The sequence below is a fragment of the Lagenorhynchus albirostris genome, chromosome 14 (genome assembly GCF_949774975.1).
Source record: "Lagenorhynchus albirostris chromosome 14, mLagAlb1.1, whole genome shotgun sequence".
In the NCBI taxonomy this organism is placed as follows: Eukaryota; Metazoa; Chordata; class Mammalia; order Artiodactyla; family Delphinidae; genus Lagenorhynchus; species Lagenorhynchus albirostris.
In genome coordinates this window covers 76,705,542-76,722,222 of record NC_083108.1, presented here as the reverse complement: position 1 = coordinate 76,722,222, position 16,681 = coordinate 76,705,542, and the positions used below count along the sequence as shown (strand labels likewise).

At 48.5% G+C, this 16,681-nt stretch overlaps 1 protein-coding gene across 2 annotated transcripts in view; it reads left to right on the top strand.

Moving 5' to 3' along the window:
- Nucleotides 1–16,681, top strand: part of NOS1 (nitric oxide synthase 1) — a 181,195-nt gene that overhangs the window by 123,740 nt on the left and 40,774 nt on the right. For both annotated transcript variants that reach the window (XM_060170350.1, XM_060170349.1), the window contains exons 4-10: nucleotides 4,280–4,408; nucleotides 5,722–5,867; nucleotides 7,072–7,234; nucleotides 8,237–8,328; nucleotides 11,292–11,433; nucleotides 14,013–14,152; nucleotides 16,355–16,529. In XM_060170350.1, coding sequence (XP_060026333.1) covers nucleotides 4,280–4,408; nucleotides 5,722–5,867; nucleotides 7,072–7,234; nucleotides 8,237–8,328; nucleotides 11,292–11,433; nucleotides 14,013–14,152; nucleotides 16,355–16,529 — 987 coding nt within the window. The remainder of the gene's footprint in view (nucleotides 1–4,279; nucleotides 4,409–5,721; nucleotides 5,868–7,071; nucleotides 7,235–8,236; nucleotides 8,329–11,291; nucleotides 11,434–14,012; nucleotides 14,153–16,354; nucleotides 16,530–16,681) is intronic.

Below are 16,681 nucleotides of genomic sequence, written 5' to 3'. Positions count from 1 at the left end.
CTTTATTCAGACACTGAAATTCAAACTTCATGTAACTTTCACCTGTCATGGGGCATTATCCTTCTTTTGACTTTTTTATTCAACAAGTTTAAAGTGGGAAACCCATTCTTAGTCCATGGGCTGTACCAAATTAGATGGTAGACCAAATTTGGCCCACGGGGCCATAGTTTGCAAACCCCTGCTTCAGAGCATGCAGCTAGAAGGTGCTTCTCCCAATAGAATGGGGATCACTGTAGGGCCTAGAACACAAGTCTCTGGCACATAGTACGTATTCAGTGTGTATTTGTTGAAAGAGAGAAAGCAGGGAGGGAAGGAAAGGGGCAAGGAATGAGGGTGCCGGGGCTCCTACAAGCTGAATTCCTGGCTCAGGGCCCCAGGCTGACATGACCTCACCTGCTGTCTCCTCTTGGGTTGCAAGATCATTTCCTTCCATTTCCTCAGGGCCTCTCTGCAGGCTCCCCAAGCAAAGAGGTGTTGACAAAGCCTTTGAAATGCCCAGGAGCTCAGAGCCTCCTTTGCAAATTTAGGAACAGGCATGGAGGAGCCCTCCCATAGAACCCACTGAAATCGAGTCAGTGTCTCCCGCAACCTGAAAAGCTTCCATTGTCTACCCCAGACACAAATCCAGAAACAAACACACAGCCGCAGCCCAAAGTCCACTTGTGCCCCATCCCCAGCTTAACAACCCACAAGGGCCACTAATCTGAATTTTTAGCTTAGGTCCCCACTCAGAAAAGTCATTTGCATCCCCCATGCAGGCCCCTGACTGCTATATTAATCTCCCCATTTGTCCCCTCCTGCGTCATCTAATATTACTGCTGGCTAATTAAAACATCAAAGCCCAAGTACAGCAGCCCTGCCAGAGGCCTCCTAATGCCTGGTTTCAAGTGGGCAGTTCACACAGCCTAGGGTGCGGAATGGCACACCTCGCGCCTGAGCCCCCCGTTACTTGTCTCGTAATGACCACCCCTCGCACATCTGGACCCTCAGCACGTGGCCTCTTTTACTGCCTGTTATCTCACTCCCTCCACCCTGCCAATGATGGCTGCCTGCCCACCGGCCACACCCCACCCCTCTCTTCCTCCCTCCTTGTCAGGCTCCCCACCCTCCTGCCCTCCTGTCACCTCCACGGGTCCTGGGCCCGACCCCACCACCAACACCATGTCTGTTATCCCCACTGTGGGATTCCAGCTGCCCCTCAACCTCCAGGGTGTTAAGAGAGAGAGTTTCTAAACGAGCTAAGTGACGCCCTTGCCTAGGGAGGACGGCTGGGGTGCCTCCCACGCGGGAAAGGTAGGATTTTATTTTCTCAAGGATGCAGGTCATCGGCACAATCAGAGGAATTTGTCACCACAAAGGCCTGCCCAGCGGTGCCCTCCATCACCTGGACATCTGCTGGAAGACGCAGGAGTGGAAATAGAATCCGAAGTAAAGAAGTTTAGGTTGTCTGGACGGGCCTTCCAAGGAAGTGGAGTTTGGACGTGGCTTCACATGGGGACATGAGTAAAATAGCTTAAGAGTTTAGCAGGATAGAAGGGCAAGTAGGGAATCTGCCTGTTCCCTGTCAGGGAGTTCATCGACATCATTCTCCTGCTCCCGGGGTGGCACTACAGCAGTAACGCTATAGCAGTAGTCGTTGTAACAGGACTACAAGTTTTACTAGTAGCAGAACAATGATACCAATAGTGATGAGGAATGGCCACCATTTAGGAGGCTGTTGCAATCACCCCAGTGAAAGACGATGGAGGCTTGGACAGGGTGCTGGCCAGTAGATGGAGAGAAAGGGGACCAAATGGATTCTAGAGTTATTTAGAAGGCTAAAATGGATGGGAGTCGGGGATGGATGGGGGGGTGGGAGATAAAGAGGATGATGTCCAGGAAGCTCCTCCCTGTGGCATATGCACAGGTGGTGGATGGGTGGTGGTGCCCAACACTGAGATGGGAGCCACTGGGGATGACTGGGTCTGGCCAGGGCAGGGAGGTGTGGAAGATCCTGAGTCACAGTACCTTCCCGTTGTTCTCTGCCATGGCTCCCTGCACTGTTCTGGCATGATCTCTAACAGTGACATGCTGTCACCTGCCTCCTGTTCCCCAAACTCCAACATGGCAGCATGGACGCTTTAGCACAGAGCTCCTCTTCCTCGGCCGGAAAGGTGGCCATGCCTCTCACTTCCCTGCCAGCAAGACTGTGCTCCCACTTCTTTGCCTGGTGAACACCTACTTATCCTTCGGGTCTTGACTTAGAAGTCAAATACTCTGGGTCAGGCGCCTCTTCCGTGTGCTTCCGCAGCCCCCTACCCGCTGCCAACATCCCGTGTTATAGCACCCAGTTCACTCAGTTATAGTGGTTCATTAAATCCCCATCCCCATTGCACTGTGAACTCCGTGAGGGCACAGATCACATCTGTATGTTTGTCACTGTCGCCCTGGCCCTTACTGACTTGCCTGGCACATAGGAGATATTCAATAAACACGTGTTGAATGAATGAATGAGTGAGTTGTGCGTGATCGTCAAGAGGCAGGATAGTCAAACAGTTAAGGGCATGGTTTCAAAGGCCAGACGGCCAGGCTTTGACTCCTGACTCCAGCTTACTAGCTCTGTGGTCTTAGATAACTTAGTTAACCTATCTGTGCCTCAGTTTCCTCATCTGTAAAATGGGGATGATGTTGCTTGGAACATAGCAAGTGCTCATTGAATGCTGGTTTTCAGTAGTTGTCCTTCAGAGTTCCCTGTGATTTCTGTCCTAGGCTTAACCAGATTTAATCCTAATTCACAGCTCCCTGCCAGCCTGAGCACCTCCAGGCTGCCTCCTTTCTGACTTCATCTCCTTGTACTCATCCTCACTCATCCACTCCAGCCACACTGGCCTCCTTGCTGGTCCTTTGAACTGAGCAAACTCATCCCTACCTCAGGGTCTTTGCACTTGCCTCTTTCCCCTCCACTTTGTCACCATTACCTCCCTCTATATTATATTCTTATCACCACCTGAAATTATATCATCCACATATTAGTTTACTTATTATTTACCTCTGCTTCTCCCAAAACGATGCTCCAGAAGGACAAGGATCCTGACTGCCTTGTTCACCTCAGTGTCCCCAATGCCTAACGGTGTCTAGCACATAGTAGGGGCTCAGTAAATACAATTTGAATGTGTGAATGCCCTGCCTCAAGGTCACTGCCCACTGCTCGCCTCTTTGGCCTGAGTGACGCAACATTGTCTCATCTTCTCCCCTCCGTTGCTCGGCCATTGCATCAGGGTGTGCCTGTTGCCTGTCCCTTAGAGCTGCTGATGCTTGTCTGATGCACGAGCACACCTCTGCCCAGGCAGGTAGACAACCACTCAGAAACACCCAAGAATATGATCCTTATCGATGAAGTTCATAAGGGATTTGTCAGCCCAGGCTTATCCCCGCTCACCTACTGGACAGTTTGCTTACAGAGGTGAAGATAAATGGAGCACTGAAGACATTCAAGATGGAGAGAACAGGGGCTTCCCTGGTGGCGCAGTGGTTGGGAGTCCGCCTGCCGATGCAGGGGACACGGGTTCGTGCCCCGGTCCGGGAAGATCCCACATGCCGCGGCGCGGCTGGGCCCGTGAGCCATGGCCGCTGAGCCTGCGCGGCCGGAGCCTGTGCTCCGCTACGGGAGAGGCCGCAGGGGTGAGAGGCCCGCGTACCGCAAAAAAAAAAAAAAAAGATGGAGAGAACAGTAAGTGCAAAGGCCTGAGGCAGGGACATGTTTGGCCTTTTTGAAAAGCAGAAATCTGAAATCGGGGGAAAGTATTCTATGCTTCAAACCTTTCTCACATAAACTTTTTGTTTTCCCAGTACTTGCCCGGCATGGTGAGTTCGGGCTATGGCAGGAAGGCCCAGAAATCCAAGTCACTTGACCCAGCCTCAGGTTTGATTCCTCCGCCCTGAGGGCTGTTATCATTTGAAGACACTGACAGTGTTCTTTCAGTCACTTATTCATTCCACAAACTTTCATCAAGTCCCTGCTAATGCGCCAGACCCCGTGCTAGACTCCAGAGAGACCACCTTTGAGTTCCTGACCCCTCTCCCCAGAACAGAACCTGAAACATGCTTCCACGGTGCCTCCTTCTGCACAGGTAGAGGGACCAAGTTCCCAGCTACCTTGTATGTGTCCATCCCAGAGAGTCACGGACAGTTGGTGACTGGCGACAGATTCCAGGAAGAGCATCACCTCTCCCCATCCCCATGGAAACAATCTTCCAGTGCCCTCAGATGCATAATAGCTCATCTTTATTCTCTCCTCCAGCCCCCTGCCTCGGGAAAACAGTCTCCCATAAAGAATGGCAGCCCCTCCAAGTGCCCTCGTTTCCTCAAGGTCAAGAACTGGGAGACCGATGTGGTTCTCTCTGACACCCTCCACCTTAAGAGCACGTTGGTGAGTACCCCAGCAAGGGGGAGACCAGGGTTTCTCAGCCCCAGCGATATCCACACATGGGACTGGGTAATTCTTATCGTGGGGACCAACCTGTGCATTATAAGATGTTGAGCATCACCCCTGACCTGTGCCAGCCAGATGCCAGTACACCCCCCACACCAAGTTGTGACAACCAAATATGTCTTCAGACATTACCAGATGTCCCCTGGGTGGGAAATTCACCCCCATTTGAGAACCACTGGTGGATACTTACTTGTGCAAATGCTTTTTATTTGTGTCCCCTTGTACTCAAAAGGGGAGTTGCTGGTTCTAAGTACATTCTTTTTCTCTCACACAGTCCGACCACTGATGGAGTTTTGGACAAACCCTTCTTGGTTTTCAGTCTGTCCTCTAAATTTTATATATTTTTCAGTCAATCAACCAATCTGTTGTTTTACGTTGTTCTGGAAAATGGGCCTCTTGGAGGAATGTTGTATCAGTTAGCTATTGGAGTGTAACAAACTTCCCCCAAAATTAGTGACCTAAAACAACCACCACTTATTATTTTCCAAAAGCCTACAGATGGGCTGTGTGGTTCTGCTGATCTCATGCTTCTGCGATCATCTGAGGGGTCAGCTCTCGGCAGGCTGGTCTAGGATGGCCCTGGCTGGGATAACTCAGCTCTGCTCCATGCGGCCTCTCATCTTCCAGCAAGCTAGCTTGGTCTCCTTCACATGCTGGTTGCAGTGTCCTGAGAGAATGAGCAGAAATGTGTAAGATCTCTTGAGGTCGAGACTCAGAATGGGCACAGTGTCACTTCTGCCATATTCTATTGGCCCAAACAAGCCCAGATTCAAAAGGAGAGGGAAGAGGCTTTACCTCTCGATGAGAATTGCTGTACAGTCACATAGCAAAGGCTGTGAATACAGGGAGGGGAAGAATTAGGGCTATGTTCTGCAATCAACATCCCACAGACACATTCTAACAAGTTACTGTAATCACTCTACTAGCTCCTTCTTGATCAACATGGGATCAAAACATATTGGGGGATTCAGCACCAATGGTTCTGCTTCCCAGGGAATGACAGTCACAAAGCCCCTCTCCCCCCAGTTAAGTAGAGCAAACACATTCAGGACCTTAAAGTGATGCTTGCCCTTTCCTTACCTGGGCTGATAACCAGGTCCAACAGTGATTAGAAGCTGGTATGTGAGAAATCCGCGTTGGGAATTAAAGCCGGGGAAGCCCCACCATGAATGTCAGATCCAGGTCCACAACCCTACACGTGCCACAGTTGGGTGAAATGAAGCAATAGCCCAAATCTCTCTTCCTTCCAGGGAACGGGATGCACTGAGCACATCTGTATGGGGTCCATCATGCTTCCTTCTCAGCAAATACGAAGGCCTGAAGACGTCCGCACAAAAGAACAGCTCTTCCCTCTTGCCAAAGAGTTTATTGATCAGTACTTCTCATCAATTAAAAGGCAAGTTCATGTCTACACTGGGAAGACCGGGTACTGGGTACAAAGACTTCAGGTCCAAATGTGCAGACAGTTGAACCAAGACCTGAGCGTAAGGCCTCTGCCTGCCATGCACAGAGGTCAAAAACTGGTGGCCCAAGGGCCAGATCTGGCCCCTAGAAGTGTTTTTGTTTAGCCTGCAAAGTGTTGCTTAAATTTGAGACTTTTCAAGCGATTCCATGCCTGGGTATATTCCCTAAAGAAACTCTCACACTTGTTCACAAGAAGGCCTGCATAAGAATGTGCACTGAAACATTGTTAGAATAGGAAAAACAATTAAAGAGCCAACTGGAAACAATCTCAACTCCATTGATAGGAGAATGTGTAAGTAAACTGTGGCATTTTCTGTAATGGAATACTATACAGCTATAAACATGAACAGGTTAAAACTCTGCATGCTCATGGAAATGAAGCTCCTAAATAACTTTGAGCAAAGGAAGGAAAGGACAGGCTGTAGGATACGTTCAGGACAGCCCCATTTACATAAACTTTCTAAACATGCAGAAAAATACTATACGTGGTTGAGGGGATAGATACACAAGTGGCAAAAATATAAACAAAAGCATGAGAATGCTAAATGCCACATTCAAAACAGCAGGCACTCCTGGAAAGAAAGTGGGCTATGGTGCAGAGTAGTCCCCAAGGAACTATAATATATTTTCTTATTTATTTATCATCTCTTAGGCTTGGGACATGGGTATCCATTACCCATTACCCATTATTCTCTATACCTTTTTGTAAGCCTGAACCTTTTCGTAAGAACTTTTTAACTTTCTAAAATTCAGTTTATTGCCACCATTTAAAAATTAGAAGAGTTGCCTTTAAAAATCAGATTTCCAGTTTCTCTTGAAAGAAGATCTGGCAGTACCAGGCCCCCATTCCTATCAGGCAACAGCAGGCTAGAGCAGAGTTGGGGCTGCCCCCTTTGGACCAGGCGTAGGCTCACCTGTTTGCTGCAGTCCCCATCCAGCCAGTTCAGTCCTATGTACACTGCCGGGCCTTTGTAGGCATTTGAGTTTGCCAGTCTCTGCTTTATGTTGAAACTGTTGTGTCCAGATATCAGTCCAGACTCTGTGGCTTCTGGCCTCCTGTAATAGCTCACTCCTTCCACCAACCTCTAATTTAGTAGAGAGGGTGATGCTCCCATGTCTCTTTTCTCTTCCCTCAGATTCGGCTCCAAAGCTCATATGGAGAGGCTGGAAGAGGTGAGCAAAGAGATCGAAACCACCAGCACCTACCAGCTCAAGGACACAGAGCTCATCTACGGGGCCAAGCACGCCTGGAGGAATGCCTCCCGCTGCGTCGGCCGGATCCAGTGGTCCAAGCTGCAGGTGAGCAGTCAGGCTCAGATACTAGGAAGAGCCCTTTGGTGGGGTTGCCGGGGGAGGAATGAGCTTTGAAAAGGGTCAGCTCCTAGCAAGGGCACTTGGTGGCTGTGGTGAACTCTCAGATGGTGATCATGGGGTCCCAAATTCTCAGATCAGGACTGTATCTGGCTTATATCTTATTTAGCCCAAACAATCTTTTTGAAAAATTGAATCTGATGTCTCTAGGTAGGGCTTATACTCTCCAGTTTACTGCAGACCCCACTTGCCCCTTTTGTCTCCTCTCTCTCCTTATTTCCGTTATCTGCCTACTCCCCAAAAGCATTAGATTCTGCGTCCCCTGGTGTGATTTCTTTTCCTCTAGGGAATAGTTTCATTTTGGAAGTAGATTAGTTATCAATCTTGGGGTGGGGGGCGTGGGGGTGGGGTGTCTGGTTTTTTTGTGGTTGTTTTATTTATTTTTTATTTTTTATATATTTTTTGTGGTACGCGGGCCTCTCACTGTTGTGGCCTCTCCTGTTGCGGAGCACAGGCTCCGGACGCGCAGGCCCAGCAGCCATGGCTCACGGGCCCAGCCGCTCCGCGGCACGTGGGATCTTCCCAGACCGGGGCACGAACCCGTGTCCCCTGCATCGGCAGGCGGACTCTCAACCACTGCGCCACCAGGGAAGCCCCTGGTTGTTTTATGTTTAAGTCCCTAATCTCTAGGAACCTCATAGGAGATACAGGCAGCCCATTTAAAGTCCCTCTTTTGCTCAGCATCTCTTTCCTACATTCGCTTACACTCCATGCCTACTTTTAGGGGATTTTTCCTGGTTTGATTGGCCATAGTTATTAGGGTAGAAAAAAAAGATAAAACCCAGCCCGGGGCTCAGTAATGAGATGCTCACTACTCTAGGGGCGCAGCAGCCGGGGTGGGCTCTGGGCGCTCCTCCATTGGGAGGGCTGCCCTGGGGGTGACGAATGGGGAAGGAGGAGGTGATCACTCCCACGATATGCCCCTTGCAGGTGTTCGATGCCCGCGACTGTACCACGGCTCACGGGATGTTCAACTACATCTGTAACCATATCAAGTATGCCACCAACAAAGGGAACCTCAGGTGAGCTGACCCGCTTAGGGGAGCGGAGTCCGATGTACCCCCATTGTTGACCCTTGGGTCTGGCGTTCACCCCCCTGTGAAGGAAATGCTCCCCCTCTTTTCCCGGGGACAGGTGTCAAGCCAAGAGAGGTAGCCTGGCATCCTCGTTCTAACCAGCATGTGCCTTCTCTCCCGGGAGAAACAGATTCCCATGTGGTTTGCAAGACTACAGCGACCAGAATCATGTTTATTCCACAGTTCGGTATCACCCAGGGAGGAAACAGGAAGGGATGTTTCAGATTCCCAGGAACAGGAAAATCCCATTGCCGGTGGGGTGGTGACCTGCTTTTAACAGCTCCTGCTCTGTTGCCTGGAGCCGCCTCTGAGGCTCCCTGGGTTTAAAAGGCAATTTCTCTCCACGCTGCCGTGGGGACCACCGTTTCTGGTTCCACCAACCAAGCTGAGCCGCACCTGGGACTCCTCTTGCCCCCCGTGAAGAACAAAGCCACAGGATACAGGCCAAGGCAGGAAGGCGCCAATGTGAGCTGCTGGCTTCCACACTGGCAAGTCTCAGCTGGGAGAGGAGCAGCTAGAAGGGAACAGCTGGGGCCCCCCCGCAGACAGGCGGTGACAGTTGTTAATCCTACTCCCTCAGTCCTGCCCCTGCATCTGTTCCCAGCAGCTGAGGACCAGCCCCATCTTGGGGCCATGCAGGACCACTGCAGGGATATTCCCACAAGCCCTCAGGCTACACTGAGCTCATCCCCAAAGTGACCTATTGGCATTAAGCATGGGCTTTCTTGGACAAGTCTCTTCCTTGAGAAGGAAATGGTGTTTGCCAGCTGAGCCCACCAATAGGAAAAGACCCTGTAATTTAAGCCCAGGGCCTGCTTGGGAAATTAGTATTCAGATCTTTTTCCTAAAAGACCTCACCCCTCAGAAAACAATAAAGAGCCCTCCTGCATATCCTAACATTAAAGGAGGGCCCAGTCAAGGTCTTGGCCTCAAGGAGTTTATGGGTTATTTTGGTAGTTTTCAAATGGTGCTGTGATGGGGTAATATGGGGCGGGGATCGCCAAAGGGTAGGCAGTGCACCTTTACTTTTTTCAATTCTGTATTGGGGGAGTGGGTCTAAATGAGATATTCTATTGATGAAATGTTTGGCTAATTTTTTTTTTTTTTACAAGTTTGAAACTACACATCTGGACATGATGAGAGGCCATAAGAGAATGTATACCATATATAGAAACTATCTAAGCATAAAGGAGGAAGGTGGACAAGGGAGATGAAGGGAGGGAGAGAGATGTAATTCAAACAGTACAGGGCAGTAGACTTGCCATTTTGCGACATTATGCTTAGCAGGATTGGGAGATGGGAGGTGTAAACCTGTTCCATGTCTTCCATTGGGCTCATTCCCACACACAGAGTAAGCATCCTGGAGTTTCTAAACACACTTTTTAAATATATATAAACAAACACAAACAGGCTTTATCTGCTGCTCAACCAGAGAAACAGCCGTGTGGTTTAATGCTGGAGGGAAATGCTCACAATTTTACTCAGTCTGTGTTCATCTCCAATATGGCACCTTCGCTAAGAGATGTTTAAGAGCATCTTTGGCTCTATATGACTTCCGCCTTCAGCCTGGGTCCTAGACTCACCCCGAGGTGTGACACACCACTCCCTGCAGTATTAAATGCAATATTGTCTTGTGCAGACAGTATGACCTAAATGCTAAAAGGGAGGCCCTGGGAACTAGATAAGACAGGGGATGCTGTGTGGAGAAAGCAAATTTGAATCGGGCCTTGAAATTGGGTACATGACAGCAGAAACAGACTCCAACCAAGGGAGCAGCAGGGCAGGATTCCAGGGGCAGGATGTGAATGGGAGCAGATCTGTGAGCTTTGGGTTGGACCTATGATGTCATCCCCGTGTTGACACAAGCCAGGATGTGGTTTCCATAGCCTAGGATTTGGTCCGTGGATGGAACTGATGGGTCCAGGTAACAGGAGCTCCTGGAAGGAGATAATATCAAACCACTTCGTGAAAAAATTACTCTCCTTTCCATTTGTTCCAATCCTTCTGATGGTACCAAAGAGGGTAAGGCATCATTATAACACCTCTCCAAAACGTCGATTTCCCTTTTTTGTTTTTTTTTTTTCCTTCGGTACACGGGCCTCTCACTGTTGTGGCCTCTCCCGTTGCGGAGCACAGGCTCCTGACGCGCAGGCTCGGCGGCCATGGCTCACGGGCCCAGCCGCTCCGCGGCATGTGGGATCTTCCCGGACCGGGGCACGAACCCGTGTCCCCTGCATTGGCAAGCGGACTCTCAACCACTGTGCCACCAGAGAAGCCCTGATTTCCCTTTTAACAGAAAGGGAGCAGGGCTCCAGTGAGGTGCCTTCCGTAGGCAACCACATCCTTCTACAATTTAATAATAGTACACGGTCTCACGCTTGCCTGTTTAGGTGGGCAAGGCCAGGGGTGATCTTCAGTTTTCTTTCAAAGTAAATAAATATGAGTACAGATGGAAGTTGATTTCTTATTCATCGTACGTCTGTAGACTTTGCTGTGGTACAGGGGGTGAGCAAATGGGACAATAAATAATGATGGTGGTAAAAGAAAGACTAAAACTGGGAATCAGTGGTGAGCTCTTAAAAGGAAACAGGATCTGATGTTTTTTTCCCTGAGGATTACCTGCTGCAAAAGAACTTTCTGGAAAACTGGCGCAAGTCAAGATTGTTTGAAAGTCTCCAGTTAGCGAAGCATTCTCTTTCCTTCAGTGAGCTGACACCAGGCCTCCTATCCTCCACCCTTCCTCACCCAGTGGTCCAGTGGAGAGACAGAGCAAGGTCCCTCCCCTTCCAACAGCTGCACCGTGGGCCCTGAGCCTTATGCACTCATTGGCCTGGGCGACACTTTTTCCAGTATGTCCCCAAAGCGCAAGCCCAGCCCTGGTGCCAAACGTCCCCCTCTCTCCGCCACAGATCTGCCATCACCATATTTCCCCAGAGGACCGACGGCAAGCATGACTTTCGAGTCTGGAACTCCCAGCTCATCCGCTATGCTGGCTACAAGCAGCCTGACGGCTCCATCCTGGGAGATCCAGCCAGCGTGGAGCTCACAGAGGTGCGTGCCCCCTCTCCTCCCCCAGCTGGTCTCTCATCCTCCCAAACTGTCTTTATCCACAGACTTTTCTTAGTTTAATATTATCGTAGGGAGAGTGGTCGGTGAGGTACAGCTTACTCATCTCCAGAGCTCCTGCTCTGTTTGCCTCTAGTCCTGCTTGTTCTGCTACAGCTGGTCATTGGTCATTTTCAGGCCATTACCTTGCCCGAGCCTCATGATGGGAACTATTGCCCCATTTCACGTATGAGTAGACTGAGTCTCACCAAGGCCAAACACATTATCCAAGGCCACTAAAGGAGCAGAAGAAAAGCTAGAAGTACAGTTCCAATCTCCTGCCTTCCCCTGGGAGGAGAGGAACTGACATGTGGAAGCCATGTCTGGCATCATCTTTTCTGAGTTGGGTAATATGTCAGACTCATACCCTTCATTCATTCATTCATTTCCTTGTACAACATTTCTACCTACCCAACCCCTCTCTGGACAGACTGGACTCTCCAGTGTCACCACAGTTGCTGGCAGCCCAAGTCAGTTCATAAAAGCCACTAGGAACACGAATACCACCTTCTCCCCATCTAGGGCTCCTTCCAGGTGGTGATGTGGACAGATAGCACAGGTAAGGCCTGGAAGCTTCCGCCAGCTATGCCCACAGGAGACATAATAGGCAGAGCCCACGCCTGGAATATCTCACACACACAGACCTGGTACCTCCTTTATTTGTCACCCACTCAGCCGCCATTCTGCTTTATCTTCGTTCTTTCCTCAAACCCCCCTCAAACTCCACCCCACGAGGGAGCTGCTTAGGCCAAGGGCTACCGCACACCCTCATGGCTGCTGACTTCATTTGCAAGTGGCTTTTCTTACTAAAATATTATTATCCTGGGGAGGGGGCTATAACCAGGGCGACCAGGAGTCAGACCTGTGTCTTCTAGCCTCAGCCAGACTCTCTGCTCCACTTGGCTGACCTCTAACTGTATACTTGGCTGACCTTGTCCTTGTGGCCGCCGGAACAGAAACACCATGGCCTCTCCCTCTCCTTCTGTCTCCCGAAACCTCACTGACACAACATGTTCTAAACCCACGCTTCTGTGCTTCCTCTGTCTACTAACTCAGCAGAAAGAGTCACCCCAAACATAACCACAGAATTGTAACTTTCAAAACCCCTCACCCAGTACGGCAGCCACTGGCTGCATGTAGCTAGTGACCACTTGAAATGTGGCGAGTCCAAACTGAGACGTGCCCTCAGTGTAAATAACACGGTCTCAGAGACAGAGAACAAAAAAAGAGTGGAAAAGATCTCATTAGTAATTTGTATCTTGATTACCTATTGAAAAATAATATTGTGGATAATATCGGGCTAATCTATTTCTATTTGTTAATAAATTAATACATGTATTGTATTAATAAGTATAGTTAATTTTATGTTAAATTTAAATATATTAATTTTAATAATTTATTATTAAACAGTTGGTGTTTAATTAGGTTATATATTATAAATTTTTATATTTTATTGGATTAATAAATGAATTACATATTTAATTTTAATGTCAAATATACTATTAATATATTAATATTATTACTATTAATATATGCCATATATATTATATATATGCCATATATAATAATATATTAATACATAATGATATTAACATTTGATATAGTAATGCTTTTAGCACAGTATTAATAAATTACTGTTACTATAATTAATTACTATTACTATAATTAATATCGTGCTATAATTCATAATTATTTAATTTTTTTTTTTTTTTTGCGGTACGCGGGCCTCTCACTGCTGCGGCCTCTCCCGTTGTGGAGCACAGGCTCCGGACGCGCAGGCTCAGCGGCCATGGCTCACGGGCCCAGCCGCTCCGCGGCATGTGGGAGCTTCCCGGATCGGGGCACGAACCCGTGTCCCCTGCATCAGCAGGCGGACTCTCAACCACTGCGCCACCAGGGAAGCCCCATAATTATTTAATTTAATTAAATATTATTGAAATTAAAACTTTTGTAAATGATATATTACTTAAATTATTTTCACTGGGCTTTGCTCTGGGTTTGTTTTTTTTTAATTTTTAAAATGTGGCTGCTAGAAAATTTTAAATTACTATGTGGCTCGCTTTATATTTCGATAGGATAGCTGCTCTAACAGATGCATTTTATGTGGTCATTCTGAGACATCTGCCCTCATCAAATCTGGTAGATTTTCTTCATGTCTTAGGCACCAGATGCAAACACTTCCGGAGCAAGTGCGTAGGCGTGCCCAGCCCTGTGCGAGGGCACCACAGATGCAAGAGTCAGTTCAGCCCTTGCTCCCGGAGTTCCCAGTTGGCAGGGAAGACCTGGAAAACATAACCAAGTGAGGGGCTGGAGGACACGTTTGCTTTCTGTCCCGCGGGACCACAGACAGTTATACTAGTTACGTGATGATGGCAGGGATAACTTCATAAAGAAGGTGGCTGTGACCCAGAGCCTCCAGGGGGGCTGCTGGCAGGCTTGCACTGGGACCTCTGCCCCTCCCCCCATTGCTGTTGTGTCTGGAGGGTCTGGGGCATGGTGGCCTGACCTGGCAGGTCTGGTTGCAGATCTGCATCCAGCAGGGCTGGAAACCCCCAAGGAGCCGCTTCGATGTCCTGCCACTCCTGCTCCAGGCCAACGGCAATGACCCTGAGCTCTTCCAGATTCCTCCAGAGCTGGTGCTGGAAGTGCCCATCAGGCACCCCAAGTAAGAGGGACTGGCATGGGGTGGGTGAAGATGGTTGGATTTACCCAGTGCCCCTCTCTACCCAACCCTGCACCCCCGACTCTCTCTGCAGCCCAGACAGAGGCTGAAAGGGGGTCTTGGTTCCTACCCTCATCATGGGCCAGGGCAAGGTGGGCTCCCTCAACATCAATAATTCCTCCTTCACCAGCCTAGGGACCACCATCTTCTCTGAATCAAAATCTCCCTCCTTATAAGTCAGATAGAGAAAGACAAATACTGTATGATATCACTTATCTGTAGACTCTAAAAAATACAACAAACTAGTGAATATAACAAAAAAGAAGCAGACTCACAGATACAGAGAATAAACTAGTGGTTTCCAGAGGGGAGAGGGGCAATATAGGGGTAGGGGATTCAGAGGTACAAACTATTATGTATAAAATAAATAAACCTCAAGGAGATATAGTAAAACATAGGGAAGATAACCAGTATTTTATAATAACTATAAATGGAGTATAACCTTTAAAAATTGTGAATCACTATATTGTACACCTGTAACTTATATAATATTGTACATCAACTATACGTCAATTAAAAAAAAAAGCTCCCTCCTTACCCCACTCCTAAGCCATCAACCTGGACCTGCCCTTTTTCCAACCCTAAGGGCTGAAAGAGCAGAAGCCCCTCCTGTGTCGTTGTGGGCACAAATTTTAAATAGAGGGAGCCGTTTAAAACTCTATGTGACCTGACGCAGCTCAAGGTCAAAAGCAATTTGGGTCCAGGATGGGGCTGTGAGGGCTGTGGCCAGCAGCACAAATAGAATTTACACTTTTCGAGAGTAAAGAAACTCCACAGTAAGACCCTGGCCTCAGGGGCAAAATTGATGGGAGAAGCACCAAAAAAAAAAAAAAAATCAATCATCAAGATAAATAGTATTTTAATGTAATATTTTTTAAAATAAAAATTAACTTTTTGAATATATCAAAACTTTAAACAAAGACCAGGTTAGGGCTGAAATTAGGGGGAAACAAGTGAGGCGAGTTAGGGCAAGGTAGGAGCTTGTCTTTATCTAAAGTTTTTATTTTTGTGGGTTTTTTTGCGATATGCGGGCCTCTCACTGCTGTGGCCTCTCCCGTTGCGGAGCACAGGCTATAGACGCACAGGCTCAGCAGCCATGGCTCACGGGCCAGCCGCTCCGCGGCATGTGGGATCTTCCCGGACCAGGGCACGAACCCGTGTCCCTTGCATTGGCAAGCGGACTCCCAACCACTGCGCCACCAGGGAAGCCCTATTTAAAGTTTTGATATTTTGTTTGTCATGGATTTTTTTTGCATTAATTTTGATTTTTTTAAAAAAACATTGAATTAATTTGGAATATTGTGTAAATAAATTAATAATATTGATATTGATCCCTGGGTTTGTTGGTGCCTCCTTAAATTTTGCACCCAAGGCTAGTGCCTTACTTGCCTCACCCTAGTCCAGGCCCTGGAGAGGGAGCAAGTGACCTGAGGCTCCTGACACTGCCCAATATCTGGAAACTTACCCAGTCTCCCTGGTGAAACTTGGCCTTCATTCATTCATTCACTCATTCGATACTATTTATTATTCCCAGGCATTGTGCTGGGTTTTGTAGATGACTTGGTCCCTGCCTCCATGGTGCTTTCAGTCTCAAAGAGGAGATCAGTTACCCAAATAACCACTTAATTCCAATAAAGTGCTGCAAAATAAATTTTATGGTACCTAGAGGCATAAAGCTTCCTGACCCAACCCAGATCAGGCATAAGGGAAGGCTTCCCAGAGTCAATAGCATTTTAGCTGAGAATGAAAGGTGGGTAAGAGCTGAACAGGCACAGAAGGAAAGGAGAAGGAAGGAACTGCTGTGCAAAGGTCCTGAGGTCAGAAGGAGCTCAGCAATGCTCACTTTCTCCTGGATTCACCTTCAGGGTGGGTTTAGGAGATAAACAGCAGCCCAAGGCAATGGTTCCCAGGCCTGGATGTCCACCCAAATCACCTGGGAAACATGTTAAAGTGCATATTCTCAGGCCCCAGCTGTGGAAGCTGTGATCCCACAGGTCTCACATGAGCCCAGGAATTAGATCCTGGCATAGTAAGTCCCAGTCACTCACTGGCATTTCAGCATCCCCAGACTAAGGATATCCCGCCTGTGTGTCTTCCCATGAGGCTCCTGCCCCATGGTGAGCTGGGCTGTGTTGCTCTCTGCAGGTTGGAGTGGTTCAAGGACCTTGGGCTGAAGTGGTACGGCCTCCCCGCTGTGTCAAACATGCTCCTGGAGATCGGCGGCCTGGAGTTCAGCGCCTGTCCCTTCAGCGGCTGGTACATGGGCACAGAGATTGGCGTCCGCGACTACTGTGACAGCTCCCGATACAACATCCTGGAGGTGAAGTCCCTTCTTGGTCGTCATGATGCAGAAGCAGAAGGCAAAGGGGATGGGCTCAGCTGTCCTTTCCCACAGCTGAGCTTTGGGGCTTGGAAACTAGAAGAGGTTAAAACAGAATCTGCAATTCTGGGGATGCCCCCTGGCCTTTCTGA